Source organism: Pinus tabuliformis, chromosome 1_1 (genome assembly GCF_031772625.1).
Source record: "Pinus tabuliformis cultivar Carrire ecotype Pingquan chromosome 1_1, CPIR1, whole genome shotgun sequence".
Lineage (NCBI taxonomy): Eukaryota > Viridiplantae > Streptophyta > Pinopsida > Pinales > Pinaceae > Pinus > Pinus tabuliformis.
This window is the reverse complement of record NC_142297.1, coordinates 922,305,290-922,321,341: the sequence shown is the minus strand read 5'-3', so window position 1 is coordinate 922,321,341 and position 16,052 is coordinate 922,305,290. Positions and strand designations below refer to the sequence as shown.

General features: G+C 41.0%; 2 protein-coding genes across 2 annotated transcripts; both read left to right on the top strand.

The window, feature by feature from the left end:
* The first annotated feature begins 982 nt into the window (after window positions 1-982).
* LOC149217435 (uncharacterized) lies at window positions 983-7,194 on the top strand. The gene is made up of 3 exons (XM_089390209.1): window positions 983-2,990; window positions 3,080-4,685; window positions 4,887-7,194. The coding sequence occupies exons 1-3, from the start codon at window positions 983-985 to the stop codon at window positions 7,192-7,194; spliced, it is 5,922 nt and encodes a 1,973-aa protein (XP_089246335.1).
* Window positions 7,195-10,627: 3,433 nt separating this feature from the next.
* LOC149217434 (uncharacterized) lies at window positions 10,628-15,852 on the top strand. The gene is made up of 5 exons (XM_089390208.1): window positions 10,628-11,471; window positions 11,702-12,115; window positions 12,257-12,543; window positions 12,658-13,123; window positions 13,370-15,852. The coding sequence occupies exons 1-5, from the start codon at window positions 10,628-10,630 to the stop codon at window positions 15,850-15,852; spliced, it is 4,494 nt and encodes a 1,497-aa protein (XP_089246334.1).
* Window positions 15,853-16,052: the final 200 nt, after the last annotated feature.

Sequence of the window (16,052 nt, the reverse complement as noted above, 5' to 3'; positions counted from 1 at the left end):
ACCATCCATCCAAAACAAACTCCACTCATCCAAACTAAAAATAATAAAAGAGAGAAATTATCTCTTAAATACAACAAAATTGTTACACAACAATCTAGATACTAGACATGTGCCACACATTTCTCCCTTATGATGATCTTCAACTTTATGTGAAGAATGTAGACCATTTCTCCCGTAACCAAACTTGATTGCAATGGCGCGGACTAAATCTATGAATGGTCAGTTGTAGGAAGCTTCCAATTTCATTGCATTGAAAAATAGTGAGTTGAATCTTTGGTTTGTTTTGTCCAGACTCCAGACGCCTTTGTTAGTCTGAGATTTCCGTATCGAATAGTGACGGGGCAAGTATTGTATCCCGCAACCAAATTTGACCGCAACGAAATAGATGGCGCGGACGCGTCCAATTTCACTGCATTGTTTTTGACTTGGTTAGTTAATTGGCGAGGATTTTGAATGGCAGGTTGTTTGGTGAATAAAGATAGTGGTCTATCTGTATGTATGTTAATAGGTGATGTCATCGCGCTTTAATGTAATGATGACATTTTTAATTTGTAAATAGGCTTTGTTATAATATTATGAGCTAATACAATGGTTTGTCAATAACTCATGTCCAAAAAATTATTACTCATTTCATGTATCATTCTTTTTAATTAATCAATTTAATTAAAAAAACAATAAAAACACAACTAATTTAAAGATTGATCTATATAGATTATTATAGATATTATAAAATATTAAGTAGAATTTTAATTTTTACTATTTACCTAATAATTATTAATAATGGCGGGGGCCCATCTTTCTGCAAAGGCGACGGGCAGGTGGAGGTTATCTGAGCTTTGGTATATGCATTTCGTTTTTTGTAAGCCTAACCTTATTACTGTTACTCTTTTCCGCCTGTTTGCCGTTTTCAACCACCAAGTCCCCGTGAAGGTTACCTACAGTGCTTTGTCGGTTGTCGTGTTTCATTGGAACGGTTCGAACCATGGTTAACCCCGCCGATGTTTTAGCCCTGGACCCAGAAGTAGAAGACATCCTCTCCATGTGGGGGAAGGATATAACCGCTCAGAACGTGGAACATTATTTTGGGACTTTCGAACTGCCAAGTCTGGAGGCTGTGTCACAGGTGGAAACTCCTCAGTTTTTATCTCAAGGTAAGGATACGGGCAGCGTGGTTCACAATGCTGGTTCAACGGGCGGCCTCAAACAAACAGCGAAAGAAACAGTGTCGTGTGGGGTGAATGTGGAAGGTTTGCCTACAGACCCAAAGGGCAAATCTCAGATAACTCGGTTTTCAGCCTCCAAGGGTTTAGAAGATATAACCCTCTTAGGGCTTTCAGCTGGTTTTGAACAACCTAGGGCTCCAGGAGTTTTTCCCTCGTTTACGAGGGTTACCCTACCAAGAGAACCCCAATACCAAATAGGTTGTGCAGCAAGCGATCCCGGAGTTTTTTCAGTGGGGGAGCAGGCAGGTACTGATGGTCTGGAGACTGGTTTCGCTCCCTTTGGGAATGACGCCTCGGGTCCTTTGGATAAACACCCGTCACAGTTGGAGACAGAACCTCTATTGGGCACAACACAGTTAACATCTGAAAGGAATGATGGACGAGAAGGAATAAGACCGTCGGAGGAAGAATTAAGATATAAAGGAGCGAAAAGAAAACCGCAAAGACCCATTGGATCTCAGGCGATAGCGGGCAATCTGGTCCTTGGGATGGAGGTGTCTATGGTAGAAGCCCTAGCTGTTGCGGATTGTACCTTGGTCGGCAGAGCTAGAGGTAAGAAATATACCTCTGATTTTCTTCAAGATTGGGGTGAGAAATGCTTCGTAACAGAAAGACCTTTACAGTTTGAAGCCCTAGTATTGGCAAAAGGATGGTTTAAGCTCAGATTCGAAGATAGAGAATCGGCAGATTGGGTACTTCAGCGAAATTGGCACATAGGGAACATTCCAGTTCTGATGAAGAAATGGACCCCTCTATTTGATGCAATCAAGGAGAGAACGGATGAATTTCCTGTTTGGGTGCGTGCTCCGGGCTTACCATCCTTTCTTTGGACAGAGGAAGTCTTCAAATCAATTGGTAATAGGTTGGGGGTATACCTGGAAGCAGATATGACCTTCTTGACAACGAAAAACAGGGCAATAGCGCGCATACTAGTCATGCTCAACCCGAGCGGAGGCTTGGCACAAAAAATTAACCTTCAATTCAATGACTATGTATATGAGCAGATATTAGACTACGAATACCTGCCATTTAGATGCCATCGGTGCCACGAGTATGGGCACTTGGCAAAAGACTGTCCACAGATGCGAAGAAGGAGACATTTCCGAAGGACTACAGCTTACAGAGAAAATGCACAAGCAGATGTTCAGATGACGACGGAACACGAAACGCCGGAGATGCAAGAACCAAAAAATTTGGAGACAGAGGAGGATGTGAAGGGTTCAGAGGTCGAAGGTGAACATATTCAGGAGGAAGCTGTGGCAAATGTCATGCACCCGGTGGTAGCTGTGGAGGAAATAGCTAATGGAGCGGAAGCTGTGGAAGGGTTCGTCGAGAAAGACAAGGCAAATCAAACCATACTCGACGAAACGGAAAAGGGTATGTGCTCAGGGACCCCTAATTCCTCTCTTATTTCTCCTGAGCAAAATTCTGTAAAAATAAATATTGCATCCTCATCATATCAAGAGCAAGAAAATAATAATGTTGATAATATGGAACATATAATGTCTTGCCCGAATGTGGAAACCATAGTTGAAGCCTTACCGTCTCTGGATTTAAATTGTGAAGACAATTGGCCTCCCCTGCCACTCCCTGTAACTCGGCCTCCTTGCCCTTACAACCTGAGATCTTTGGGAGGGAATCATGAGGATCAAAGGTCTGTAGGTGGTTTGGGACCGATCCTTTCACAGAACAGTTCCAAAAACAAACGAGGACGGAAATCAGATCTGTCCAAGGCAAAACTAAAAGCTAAATTGGATGTTGCAGATGGTAAACAATATTCTATTCCGGGGGTTCTTAGAGCAGCTCACCCCCATGAGGGTTTTATCAAATGATCCTGACATCCTGGAATTGCAGAGGTTTGGCCAGCAAACCTAAAAAACTGGCCTTGAAAGATTGGATATCTAACTCCAATTTAGATGTTATATTTTTGCAAGAAACCCTGGGGAAGGCCTCTGAGATTGAATCTATGCTTAAATCCCTTCTGCCTGGGTGGGTGTTCATTGCAATGGATGCCTCTGGTCATTCGGGGGGCATTGCAATTGGTTACAAAGAAGGGCGGGTAAAAGTCAACAACCATTGGGGGATGAAAAATGTTATGGGCATGGAGATAACATCCCCAGACTTCGCTTTCCCCATCACCTTAGTAAATATCTACGGGCCTTGTCAGGGCAGGGAGTCCTTCTGGGAAGATTTGATGACAAAATCTATTATGAAATCACCTTTGATGATTATGGGAGGTGATTTAAATTTTTCAATGGGTAGAGCTGAAGCTTGGGGTCCATCTGCGAGAGAAGATCCCCTTACTGACTTTTTCTACAACCTCATCACGGAGAATAATTTAATAGATCCCTCCCCGCTCAAGATTAAGCCGACTTGGAGGAATCGAAGGATAGGAGAAGACCGAATTGCCAAAAGAATAGACCGTTTTCTGTTAACGGAGTCATTATCTTCTAAAGCTCCTTTGATCAGACAGTGGGTTGAGGAAATTGGGAATTCGGATCATTTCCCGATATTCTTAGACATATCTATTCCTCCTCACAAACCTCCTGCCCCTTTTAAGTTCAATCCCGCATGGCTCCAAGATTCCTCTTTCTGCAATCTGTTTATAGAAACTTGGATACACCCTGTTCACAATGCAGGCGAGGATAAAAGTTTTTTGTTCATGGAGAATTTAAAAAGACTGAAGAAAGCCACAATTTCATGGGCAAAGGACAGAAAATTGAAACAAAATGCGGAGATGATCAGTATAAGGGAGGAGTTGAAGCAGATGGAGAGTATGGAGTCAGATGGATACTCCTCCCAAGCCTCAAAGGACAGAATCCTTCATTTGGAGAAGCAGCAAAATAAAATACTTTTGGAAAGGGAAGAAGAGTGGAGGATCAAGAGTAGGGCAACATGGCTAAAATCTGGGGATGAGAACACTAGGTTCTTTCATAATTTTGCAAAAGGAAGGAAATCTTTAAATACTATCTGGCGCCTTAAAGATGAAGAAGGGAGAGAAGTCAGCTCCTTCCCAGAGCTTTCAGTTTTGGGAAAAAGACATTTTCAAAATATTTTTGCAGACCAGGGAGAGGCTACTATTGCAGAAGTCTTTAGCACTGTGCAAAGTTTTCCTAGATTCATTGAGGAAGATGAAGCAGAAGACCTTACAATTCCGGTTACTAAGGAGGAGATTGAAACAGCTATGAAGCTCATGGGCAAAGACAAAAGCCCAGGCCCTGATGGCTGGACTATAGAACTGTTTCTCCATTTTTTTGAACAAATTGGAGCTGAGTTAACTGAAGTAGTTGATGAATCTAGGCTGAAAGGTGTTGTCTATAGACCTTTTAACTCAACATTTATTGCTCTCATTCCCAAGAAGGATGAGCCGGAAAGTTTTGAAGACTTTAGACCAATTTCTTTGTGTAACTGCATTTACAAGATTATTTCAAAGGTTATTGCTCTCAGAATTGCACCAATCCTGTCAAGAAATATATCAATGGAACAATTTGGGTTCCTGGATGGAAGACAGATCCATGAAGCCATAGGAGTAGCCCAGGAGGTTATACATAGTGTCAAAATGAAGAAAAAGAAGGGAGCTGTTCTCAAAATCGACCTATCCAAAGCATATGATAGGATCAGCTGGCTCTATCTAAGGATGCTGCTAACACATGTGGGTTTCAGCTACCCTTTTGTCAGCTGGATCATGGGGTGCATCACAAATGTCAGCTTTGCAGTACTGGTAAATGGAGCAGCCTCCTCTTTCTTTAACAGCCAGAGAGGCCTCAGACAAGGGTGTCCATTATCCCCTCTCCTGTTCCTCCTTGTGGCAGAAGGGCTCAGTAGACTGATTCACAAAGCCAGAAGAGAGGAGAAGGTAAAAGGTATCGAGGTAGCAATCAATCTCTTTATCACTCACCTTCTTTTCGTTGATGATATCTTGATTTTCACCAATGGTAATTGCTGTGAACTAAAGGAGTTAAAATGCATCTTTGATCTTTTTCTAAAAGCAACTGGAATGCAGATTAATTCTGGGAAATCACAAGCTTGTATGGCAGATTTTGATAGAAGGGAAAGAAATCAAATGGCTGATCTCTTTCCTTTCCCCAGTCAACCTCTGGAAGTTCCCTTCAAATATCTGGGTTTTTGGTTAAAGCCTGTTGCATACAAAAAAGAAGATTGGAACTGGCTCATAGCAAAGATAGAATCCAGAATATCACATTGGAGCTTTAGATGGCTGTCCAGAGCTGGTAGGTTGACCCTTATTAAATCAGTCTTGTTAGCCATCCCAGTTTACTGGGCCGCACTAACCTGGATTCCTAAAGGAGTTATGGAGAAAATCAGAAGAATCTGTTGCAGATTCCTGTGGGCAGGAACAAAGGAATCATCGGGCTTACCCTGGGTGGCTTGGGATAAAGTGGCAAAACCAAAAGAATGGGGAGGGTGGGGGATAAAAAGACTCCCTGAGTTCAGCAATTCATTAGCAGCAAAATCAGGATGGAGGCTAATAACCATGGAAAACCTGTGGACAAGGGTGGTGAAAAGGAAGTACATTGACCCAATGCCTTTGGAAGAATGGATCCGGAGTCAAAATAAGAAGGTTAAAAATTCTTCAGCTATCTGGAAGGCCACGGTGGATGCCTTCTCAGTGATCGAGCAAGGTTTAGCTTGGAAAGTGGGAGATGGTAGACAGATCAGGATTGGCAGAGACCCTTGGGTTGGATGCAATGAAGCTTTTGCTTTATCCCCAGGCCTTCTTCGACACCTTGATTCTAAAGGTATTATATCATTAAATCAGGTGGAAAGAGTAGGACAGTCTACTATCTGGGGACAAGCTTGGAAGGATGATGAAGAATTAGGGTTAAATGTAAGATGGAAGATCGAATGGGAGGGGTTCATCAAAGAACTACAACGATCCAATGTCAGGATTAAAGAGGAACCTGATTGCTTGATGTGGGCACAAAGCAAATCTGGGGTATATACTCCAAAAGAGGGTTATTCTCTTCTAATGGGTAAGAAAGGTTGGGGAGCTCCGGAATGGTGGGCCAAAGATATATGGAAACTCAAATGCCCTGCCAAGTCCAGGCTCTTTCTCTGGTGCATTTTAAAAAGGAAGGTACCAACATGGGATACATTGCAGAAAAGGTTTTTAGCTGGGCCAGGGCGATGCCCTTTGTGCAAATCAGATGAGGAAACCATCAATCATCTTTTTATCACTTGTGTTTTCTCAAGGAAGATATGGGAGGAGGTCACTGGTTTTCTCAAGTTTAAAGCTCAGTGGGGGCAAGACCCCTTGGATGCTGCTTGGAGGAAATGGTGGCACACCTATCCGGAAGGGAATTTGAGGAACTTGCCCCTTATTTTCTGCTGGGGTGTATGGCTTGCTAGAAACAAGAGCCTGTTCCAAGATAAGGATACACCCTCTTCTGTTATTGCTACTAATATCACAGCCATATATTCTGCCTTGCCTCCACCTGAGGAAAAAAAAACCAAAACAAAACAAAGACATATCAATATTCAGGAGGGCATTCCCTGTGGCTTCTTTGATGGGGCTTCCCAAAACAACAGGGCTGGAGCAGGCCTGTGCATACACATAAATTCGGAACATTCTTTAAAAGCTTCTGTTGGGTTGGGTACAGGCACTAATAACTATGCTGAACTATCGGCCTTACGATACCTTTTATGCTGGCTCCATCACAGAAACATCAACTCTATACAGATTTTTGGGGATTCACTCAATGTCATAAACTGGGTCAATGGAATTGCATCTTGTCAAAATCAGATTTTGAAGACAATTGTAGAAGAAATTTACTATCTGAAGACACTTTTTAACAGGTTTACTATATGTCATATCTACAGGGACAGGAATGAGGAAGCAGATCAGCTATCTAAGGCTGGTCTACAACAGGATCCGGGCAGCTGGGCAATAGAAGAGACCAGACAGGGGCAGTCTTACAGAACAGATCAGCCTCCATATGCTCAGCATTTTTGACCACAGTTTTTTTTCTCCGGATATGAAAGCACTTTACACAGATATTTTTCTACAGTTTTGGTTTTTGTATATATCTTCCTTACTAGTCTTAATATCCGGCTTATAGATTACAGTTTACAGACTCTTAATATTTATTTTTGTTATATTTCCACACGGTTTCAGACATATTTTTTGTTTGGATGGGGTCGGTTATCCTTCGTCGAAGGAGGCCCCAGGTATCATTATGTTATTTTTTGAGTTATGACTATACATCCTCCCGCGAGGAAGACTATAACTGGTTCTTAAAACAGCAGTACAGCTCCCTGATGGTTGAGCAGATTGTGAACAGTTGAGCCAACAGTCTGGCTTATGAACAATTTGTATATAAACTTTTTATGGTTTCTTAATAAAAAGTTTTGCTTTTTTCCTCGGAAAAAATTATTAATAATTAAATTAAAATTAAAAAAATTCTATTTCAAAAATTAACATAATTATAATTAAATTAAAATTCTAAAAATTTTATTCCAAAAATATAAAATTAATTATTTAACATTTTTCATAGCAAACTATAAAATTCTAAAATCTATAATAAACCTACACTGTAATTCTGAAATCTATAGTTCAAAACTAACAAAAGCCTTCGCATCAACCTAATCCATTCACACAATGTCGTTGTTCGCTGGATTGGCACCTTATTCAAAGGAAGATGAGTTATTATTGGTTAGCGTATACCACACCTACACCACGCATATCATTAACATCATGTGCTTACAAAATATTTATATTCCGTGATTGGATAGAATAATTTTTTGTTAATCTATATTTGATTTATGTAAAGATTATAGTAACTACCTTTCTCTCCATTCATGCATATAATGAAATTTACACATTTCAAAATAGAATAAATTTTCACATGTGCAAGATAAATTCTTTGTATCAAATTTTAATTCAAAAAATTCAAATTGACACCGTTCAAAACCGTATAAATTTTCATTCGTCCAAGAAAAATGCTTGTTAAAACATCAAAATATTAATTCACAGTTTCAATTAGGGTTATAAATATTAAAGTTTTAAATTTAAAATAAAATATAACAATAATTTTTTTTATAAAAAAAAACTAAACTATTTATTAAAATAATTAAAGTATTATATTTGATATAAGATTTTTTTTGTGATTCATAATTATTTTTTAATAGTTTTTGGATAAACTATATAAACATGGATTGATGGCTAACCTGTGGAACTTACTAATAAGGTTCATTTTCAATATAATCAATATTAATGTTAATTAATATTTAAAATTTTTATTCATTGTATTTTTAGACGATGATTATGATAATATTAAATATTATATTAAATAATTTAATATGTTTTTTTTTTAATCTACTAATGAGGTTCATCTTCATGATAATCAAAAAATTAATTATTTTATATTAATGTCAATTAATTTTTTAAACTTTTTATCTATTATATTTTTAGATAATGGTTATGATAATATTAAATATTATATTAAATAATTTAATATGTTTTTTTTAAAAGAAAATCTACTATGCCAGTCTACGTCTATAGGGACTTGAGCCCAAGTGGATGGGATGGCAAACTACCATTCCAACCACTTTAGCTAAACACCCATTGACTTTAATTTTTTTTATCTTACATAATATATAATTTTTGTCCCAAGAAAAACTTTACAATCTAGTATAGGCCCAGATATATAAATATAATGTAAGAAAGTATATATGTAAACATTATTTATCATCTTTCTGTGTAAGTTAAAATTATAATACTTTATAATTTACAAATATTTTACCATTAATTTAATTTAACGTACATAACCTTTATTATAATATATAATTTATAACTATAAGTTAGAATGAATCATCTTTGGACAAATGTAAGCTGATGTATTTATAATTCATTTTAATTTTAATTTTTTTTAAAGATATTTTCTTTTTTGCATTACTATTAATAAGTTGTATTTTTAATTGATTTTTCTTGAAAAGCTTTTCATTAAATCATTTATTTGAAAATTAAATAAATATTTAGTTTGTATTTATTGAAAACAAATTATATATAAGGAGAATAAATTATTACAATTAGAATTTTATTTATGTAAAGAAAATGAGAGTATATTTCACATTATTTTTATAGTATTATTAAATAAATTTATAATATAAAATGGAGAAAATTGAGTAATATATTTAAATAAGAATTGATATAAAGATTAGATTTCGTCATATTTATCCTTTATCGTATAATTGTGAAATTGAGGATGTCTTCTCACTAAATAACATGTAAATATTTAACTTTATCAAATAGACATGATTTAAAAAAGGTAAGTTTATTTTTCAATTTATTCAAAGAGTTGAAATAAATATTACAGAAACACATGTGTTTCCAATATACAATTGAAATATTACTACTTCACAAACTTCCAAAAACTATAAAAAATATAATTTTGCATAAAAAATAATTTTTAATATGAAAAACTTAGTTCTCTCTGTGTACATCATGCTCATATATATATATATATATATATATATATATATATATATATATATATATATATATATCTATATATATAAAGTTCCACAGTTTAGATTAAGTTATGCCAAGTGAACGAAACGCTCTGATGCGAATTACTGCCCATCGCAGCCAAACCCTAGCCAGCAGCCGCCCCTGACTGCTCTCACTGTTACAGCCGCCGCACCTCTGCTGGTCGATAGCAATGGAAATGGCGGTAGGAGGGGAAAGCTCTGCTTCCCCTCCAAAAAACTCCACAAATTCTGACAATACCCAGTACGCACAGCCTCTGCACCCTTCTGGCGCAGGCCCAGACGCAGGTCAAGACGGACATCGGAAGACTGAGGCAAGGATACATACGGTCCCGACAGAAGAAGACGATGCTGACAAAGAGATCCACGATAAAGCTAAGGCGACTCAGCCAAAGGCAACCTCAGCCACTTGTATCCCAAAAGCTGCTGAACCCATCAAGGTTGACCTACCCAGCCACCGCATCAATGGTGAAATCCAGTACATGCAAGATCATGCACTCATCGGAAAGTTTCTAGGCTTTTGGCCTACGGAAAAAGCCTTACAAGTTTGGATAGCTTCAAAATGGAAGCCCAAAGGACAAATAACTCTGCAACTAGGACCAAAGGGCTTTTTTACAGCAATCTTTCACTGTGTGGAGGACAGAGTGCAGATATTCGAAGGAGGTCCATACTTCTTCAACTCTTCAGGCCTCTATCTCACAGAATGGAAGCCCAGATTCAATCCCGACAAGGAAGATTTCAGCTGGGCACCGGTCTGGATCAGGATGTACTCCCTCCCAGTGGAGTACTAGAAAGAAGAAACGCTGGCGGATATAGGCAACAAACTTGGCACCTTCATCCGAGTCGCGGCTGAGACAAAAACTCGCAAATATACCTCATACGCCCGGATCTGCGTCCAGATGCATCTGACCAAAGCTCTCGCTGATACGGTAAAACTCTATCACGATGATTATGAATGGACACAACCTTTAGATTATGAGCACATTCCCTTCCGCTGTCGTAAGTGGCATGAGCACGGCCACCTCTTCCGAGACTGTCCATTAAATTCTCAGTCCAAAGCAGCTGCTGCTGTCTCTGATAAAGACTCTGAAGGTTTTATCAAAATCCCCAACCGCCGTAGGCATGCCAAAAAGAGTCAGCCAGTTATGGAAAACACTCTCAAAGCGGACCACCAGAACAAATTCTCTGTTCTTGCAACGCATGATAAACAAGATCATCCCAGTTCTGAACCCCCACTCAACCCCTCTTCGCCCTCTTCCTCCCTCCTTCACTCAGACCCCTTGCAGCCCTCTGACCCTGTTCCAACGAATCCCACTCCAAACCCTTCTTTGGAGAAAGGAAAATCGGTATCAAGTCTCAGTCCCTTCTCTTTCTCTCAAGAGAAGCCCTCAGTGGATAATAAGCAGCAAGACTATGATATGGAAACCGATGCTACTCTGGCTCTCAGTCTTCAGCAAGAAGCGGATGAGGAAGTACTAGGAGAAACCACTGTCATGGAAGAAGATCAGGCGGATGTCAATATAGATGGATTAGACATCTTCACACTTGAAACGGCATGCAAACAGAAAGAATACAACTCTATTCAACCCTGGCAAATAGACAAGCTGGAAGGAGTCTTAGCCAAGGCGCAGCATAATAAAAGCCTAGGCATACAGGGAGGCAGCCTTTGGGATGGAAAAAAGGTACTCAAGGATCTCAAGAAACGGGGAAGAAAGACAGACCTACAGCGTACCATAGCAATAGGTGAAATACTTATGGAATCGGGGCGATTCCCTAAGTTGACAAAGTTCTACAAACCCAAATCACAGTTTACATGAAGTTAATATCCTGGAATGTGAGAGGACTCAACAGCCCCTCAAAACACAGAATGATCAAAAACTTGATTCAACAAGAAAAACCAACCATAGTTTTTCTGCAAGAAACCAAAAGCAGCACTGATGCTATTGAACGAATTCGTGGCAAAGTCTGGGCAGGAAGCAGGGCCATCTCTGTAGACGCCTCTGGAGCCTCAGGTGGTTTAGCTATTTTATGGAACCCACAGATCATCACACTATATGACTTCCACGCCACCCTCCATCTCATTCAAGCCTCCTTCCACCTCGTTGGCACTGGAATCCATGGTCATCTCACAAATGTATATTTTCCTCAAATAATTCAGCAAAAACTAGAACTGCTGGAAACGATCTCTATCCTCAATGAAAACAGGCAATTCCCGCTATGGATTGGGGGCGGCGACTTCAACATAATAACTTCCATGGCAGAGAAGCAGGGAGGCAGAATCAGGCTCGACAGTGACAGTGAAGGCCTCAAAGAATTCATTCAAAACAATCAACTTATGGACATACCTACCTCCAATGGAATTTTCACCTGGACAAACAAGCGACGAGGTATTCATCACATTGCCTCCAGGCTTGACAGATTCCTTCTCTCTGACAATGCAATCCATCTGGGAGGGGATTTCAATGCTTCCATCATCCCCCAAAGCGGTTCTGATCACTGGCCAATTTTGCTACAATGGACTAGACCAGGTAACCGATGCAACAGACCCTTCAGATTCAAAGCATTCTGGCTAACAAATACCACTTTCAAGACGGAAGTCAGCGATGCATGGGCAACTTACATTCCACCAGAGGGAGCCAAAATGTATCAATTCCAACAAAAGCTGAAAAATCTGAAATATGTCCTCAAAGTGTGGAATCGCACAAGTTTTGGCAACATTCAGGAGAAGCGCTCACATTTGGAACAGCAAATGCGCAAGCTCCAACAAAATCTCATTCTTCAAGGCAGAACAGAAGAACAAGCTCAACAGGAACAGGTACTTTGGAACCAAATCGAGGAACGCAGGAAGCAAGAAGAAATACTCTGGCGGCAAAAATCGAGAATCAACTGGCTCAAAGAGGGGGAGAAGAATACAAAATTCTTCCACAAGGCCACCATTCAAAGGCGAATGCACAATAATATCGCGTTCATCAACAACCAACAAGGTGAAAGAATTGAGGAACATGAGGACATGGAAAAGGAATTCACAGGGTATTTCAAGGAAATTTTAACGGAACCCATTGAGAACAGGGATGCAGCAATTAGAGCCATCACGCAGCATATTCCAAGCATCATAACTGAGGATCACAACAACAGATTACTCCAGCCCACGACCCTGCAAGAAGTTGAAGAAGCCATGGCTCAACTCAAAGACGGAAAAGCGCCTGGTCCTGATGGCTTTACAGCCAATTTCTTCCACGAATTCTGGGACCTCATCAAAAATGAAGTTTGGGACCTTGTTGAAGAATCTAGAAGTATGCACTGGATCCTCCCGGCCCTCAATACCACCTTCCTAGCTCTGGTTCCCAAAGGCGAAGAACCCAACAGGCCGGAAAACTTCAGACCAATCGCATTATGCAATGTTATATACAAGCTAATCTCAAAGGTCATTGCAAATAGGCTCAAACCTCTCCTACCCTTGCTTATATCTCCGGAACAAACAGGATATGTGGAAGGACGGCAGATCATGGATGGAATCATACTATCAAATGAGGTTATACACTCCTTAAAGATTCTTAAGAAACCAGGTATGATTCTAAAACTCGACCTCTCCAAAGCTTTTGATAAGCTTAGTTGGAATTTTATTCATAAAATGCTTTTAGCCTTTGGCTTCAGTGCAACATGGACCAGGTGGATTATGAATCTCATTACCTCTCCCAGCTTCTCTGTTCTTTTGAATGGCTCTCCCTCTTCCCCCTTTCGACCCTCCCGCGGCATTAGACAAGGGGATCCTCTCTCTCCTTTTCTCTTTGTTCTAATGGCAGAGGGTCTCAGCAGACTTCTCAAATCAGCTATTGCCTCTCAAGAGCTTAAAGGTATTTCTATCCATGGTCTCAATCCTCTGTCCCATCAGCAGTTCGTGGATGACACCATGTTATTTGGTCATCCATCCTCGAAAGAAGCCTCTGTGTTTAAGTCTCTCCTCTCCCTTTACTCTGATGCCTCCGGCACCTCCATCAATGCCTCGAAGTCGCAACTCTTCTTTTTCAACACCCCCCCCTCCACGCAAAGGAATATTGCCAGAATCCTGGGATTCACCATTTCCCATCTGCCATCTAAATACCTTGGAGCTCCCCTCTCAGACTCAGCTATTAAACACGCTTCATGGCGGTCTCTCCTTGATAGGCTGGAATCAAAACTCTCATCGTGGACCTTTCGTGCTCTCAACATGGCAGGCAGATTGGTCCTGATCAAGTCTGTCCTTCAAGCTATGCCGCTGTACCTCTTCTCCACCTTGGCAGCTCCAAAATGGGTCCTTAAAGCCATTCGTAACCTTCAGCGCAACTTCCTATGGGGCTCCACTGGCAGAAATCGAAAATGGGCTCTCGTTAATTGGAAAGAAGTGTGCAAATTCAAAACAGAGGGCGGACTAGGGCTTCGAGATCCACTTCAAAGTAACAACACTATGGGAGCCCGAATGTGGTGGAACTGGATCTCCAAGCCTCATTCACCTTGGGCACGCTTATGGCAAGCAAAATATGCTCTGGGAAGTCAATGGCACGATCTCATCAGAATTAACTCCATCGCCCAAGGCTCACCAATCTGGAATGCTGCAAAGATACACAGCCGCTTCATTCAGGAACACAGTTTCTGGGAAATCCACTCCGGCACGTCAGCTAAGTTCTGGGAGGATTCGTGGCAGCAGCTCCCCAAACTGGCAAATCTATTCCAAATGCCACTCTGGCAATCTTATATGCAGCAAGAAAACCTCATTCAGGTTCAACAGTTCTGGCAACAAACGCAGCATCATGGGTACCAACTATGGAGACCCGCAAACAGCTGGCAAAGGGACTGGGAAGGTGAAACATACTCAGAATTGGATCAGGAACTCTCTCAGCGCAGAATCCGCCACTCCAACCAGCAGGATAAGCTCAGATGGGGTCACAAGCACAAAGGCACATTCACCACTAAAGAAGCACATCAGCTGCGCTATTCAGACACCCAAGGGGATCAAGACCAAATTTGGGCACGAGTCTGGCTTCCAGGGCTATGGCCTAAAATTTCAACCTTCTTATGGCTGCTCAGTAAAAAGTGCATTCTTACTTGGGATAATTTGATAAAACGGGGATTCATTGGGCCTTCTAGATGCCCGAATTGCAATCTTCACGCTGAGACAATCAGCCATTTAATGGAGACCTGTCCGTTAGCAAAGCAACTTTGGGAGAAAGTGGAGAAATGCAATAAAAGAACAGCACCAAGAGGCGAGGATGTAACGGAAAATATTAGGAACTGGGACAAGAACCCATTCAAAAGCCAACTTCTCAATACCTTATGGGGTCTAATTCCAGGTTTTTTGTACTGGCTTCTCTGGAAAGAGCGCAACTCTCGAATCTTCAACAACACCTCCCGGACAACAGACGCTCTGTGGCTTATCTACAAAAGAAATATCCAGGAAACCTTAGCCATAAGAACCTGGTATGACACTGACATGCCAGAAGCGCAACAAGAGAGGGATATTTTTAAAGAATGGAATCTTGACCTTTCAGCCTTTGCAAAGGTCATTACCCGTCCCCCTCGCAGCTCCACCTCCCCGTCCTCCTGGTCCCCACCAGCTTTCAACTCTTTCAAGCTCAATTTTGATGGGGCAGCGAAGGGTAATCCCGGTCCGGCAGGATTCGGAGGAATCATCAGAAGTCATACAGGAGCACTTATGCATATCTATTATGGCTCTCTAGGCAAAGACACCAACAATGTAGCGGAGATGGAAGGACTTTGGCAAGGGATCTGTTTAGCAGAGCAACAACACTTCTTCCCTCTTGAGGTGGAAGGCGACTCTCTCATCCTAATCACTGCAGCCAAGAAAATTCAGGCAGGGGCGACAGCGGTCAAAGTAGCAACCAGCTGGAGACTTCTAAGCAGGTTGGAATCCTTGGAGGCGAAGCTTAAGAATCCACATAGCATAACCTTTCAGCATGTGCGAAGAACAGCAAATCAGGTAGCCGACAGAATGGCTAACCAAGGTGTTTCTCAGACTTCACCATACTTTTCTGGCTCCCTGGACATAGTTGAAGATGAACAACTCAAAAAAGACTGCATCGCCTTGGTGCAAAAGGATCTCTCCCTCCCGGATGCGGGTGGTTATTAGATACAGAGGGTTTGTGGCTCGTCAGAAGGGCATGTGTCCGCCCGGACGAGCCACGTACACCAGGAGGACTCGCACTAGTTGTCACAGCACGCAGCATTTAAGAATGAAGGTTATGGCTCATGGCAGAAGCGTCCCTTCGGCATTAACTGCACGTCTTGGTAACGGGAACATGGCGCTTCAAAGCCACAGGTTCTCGGACA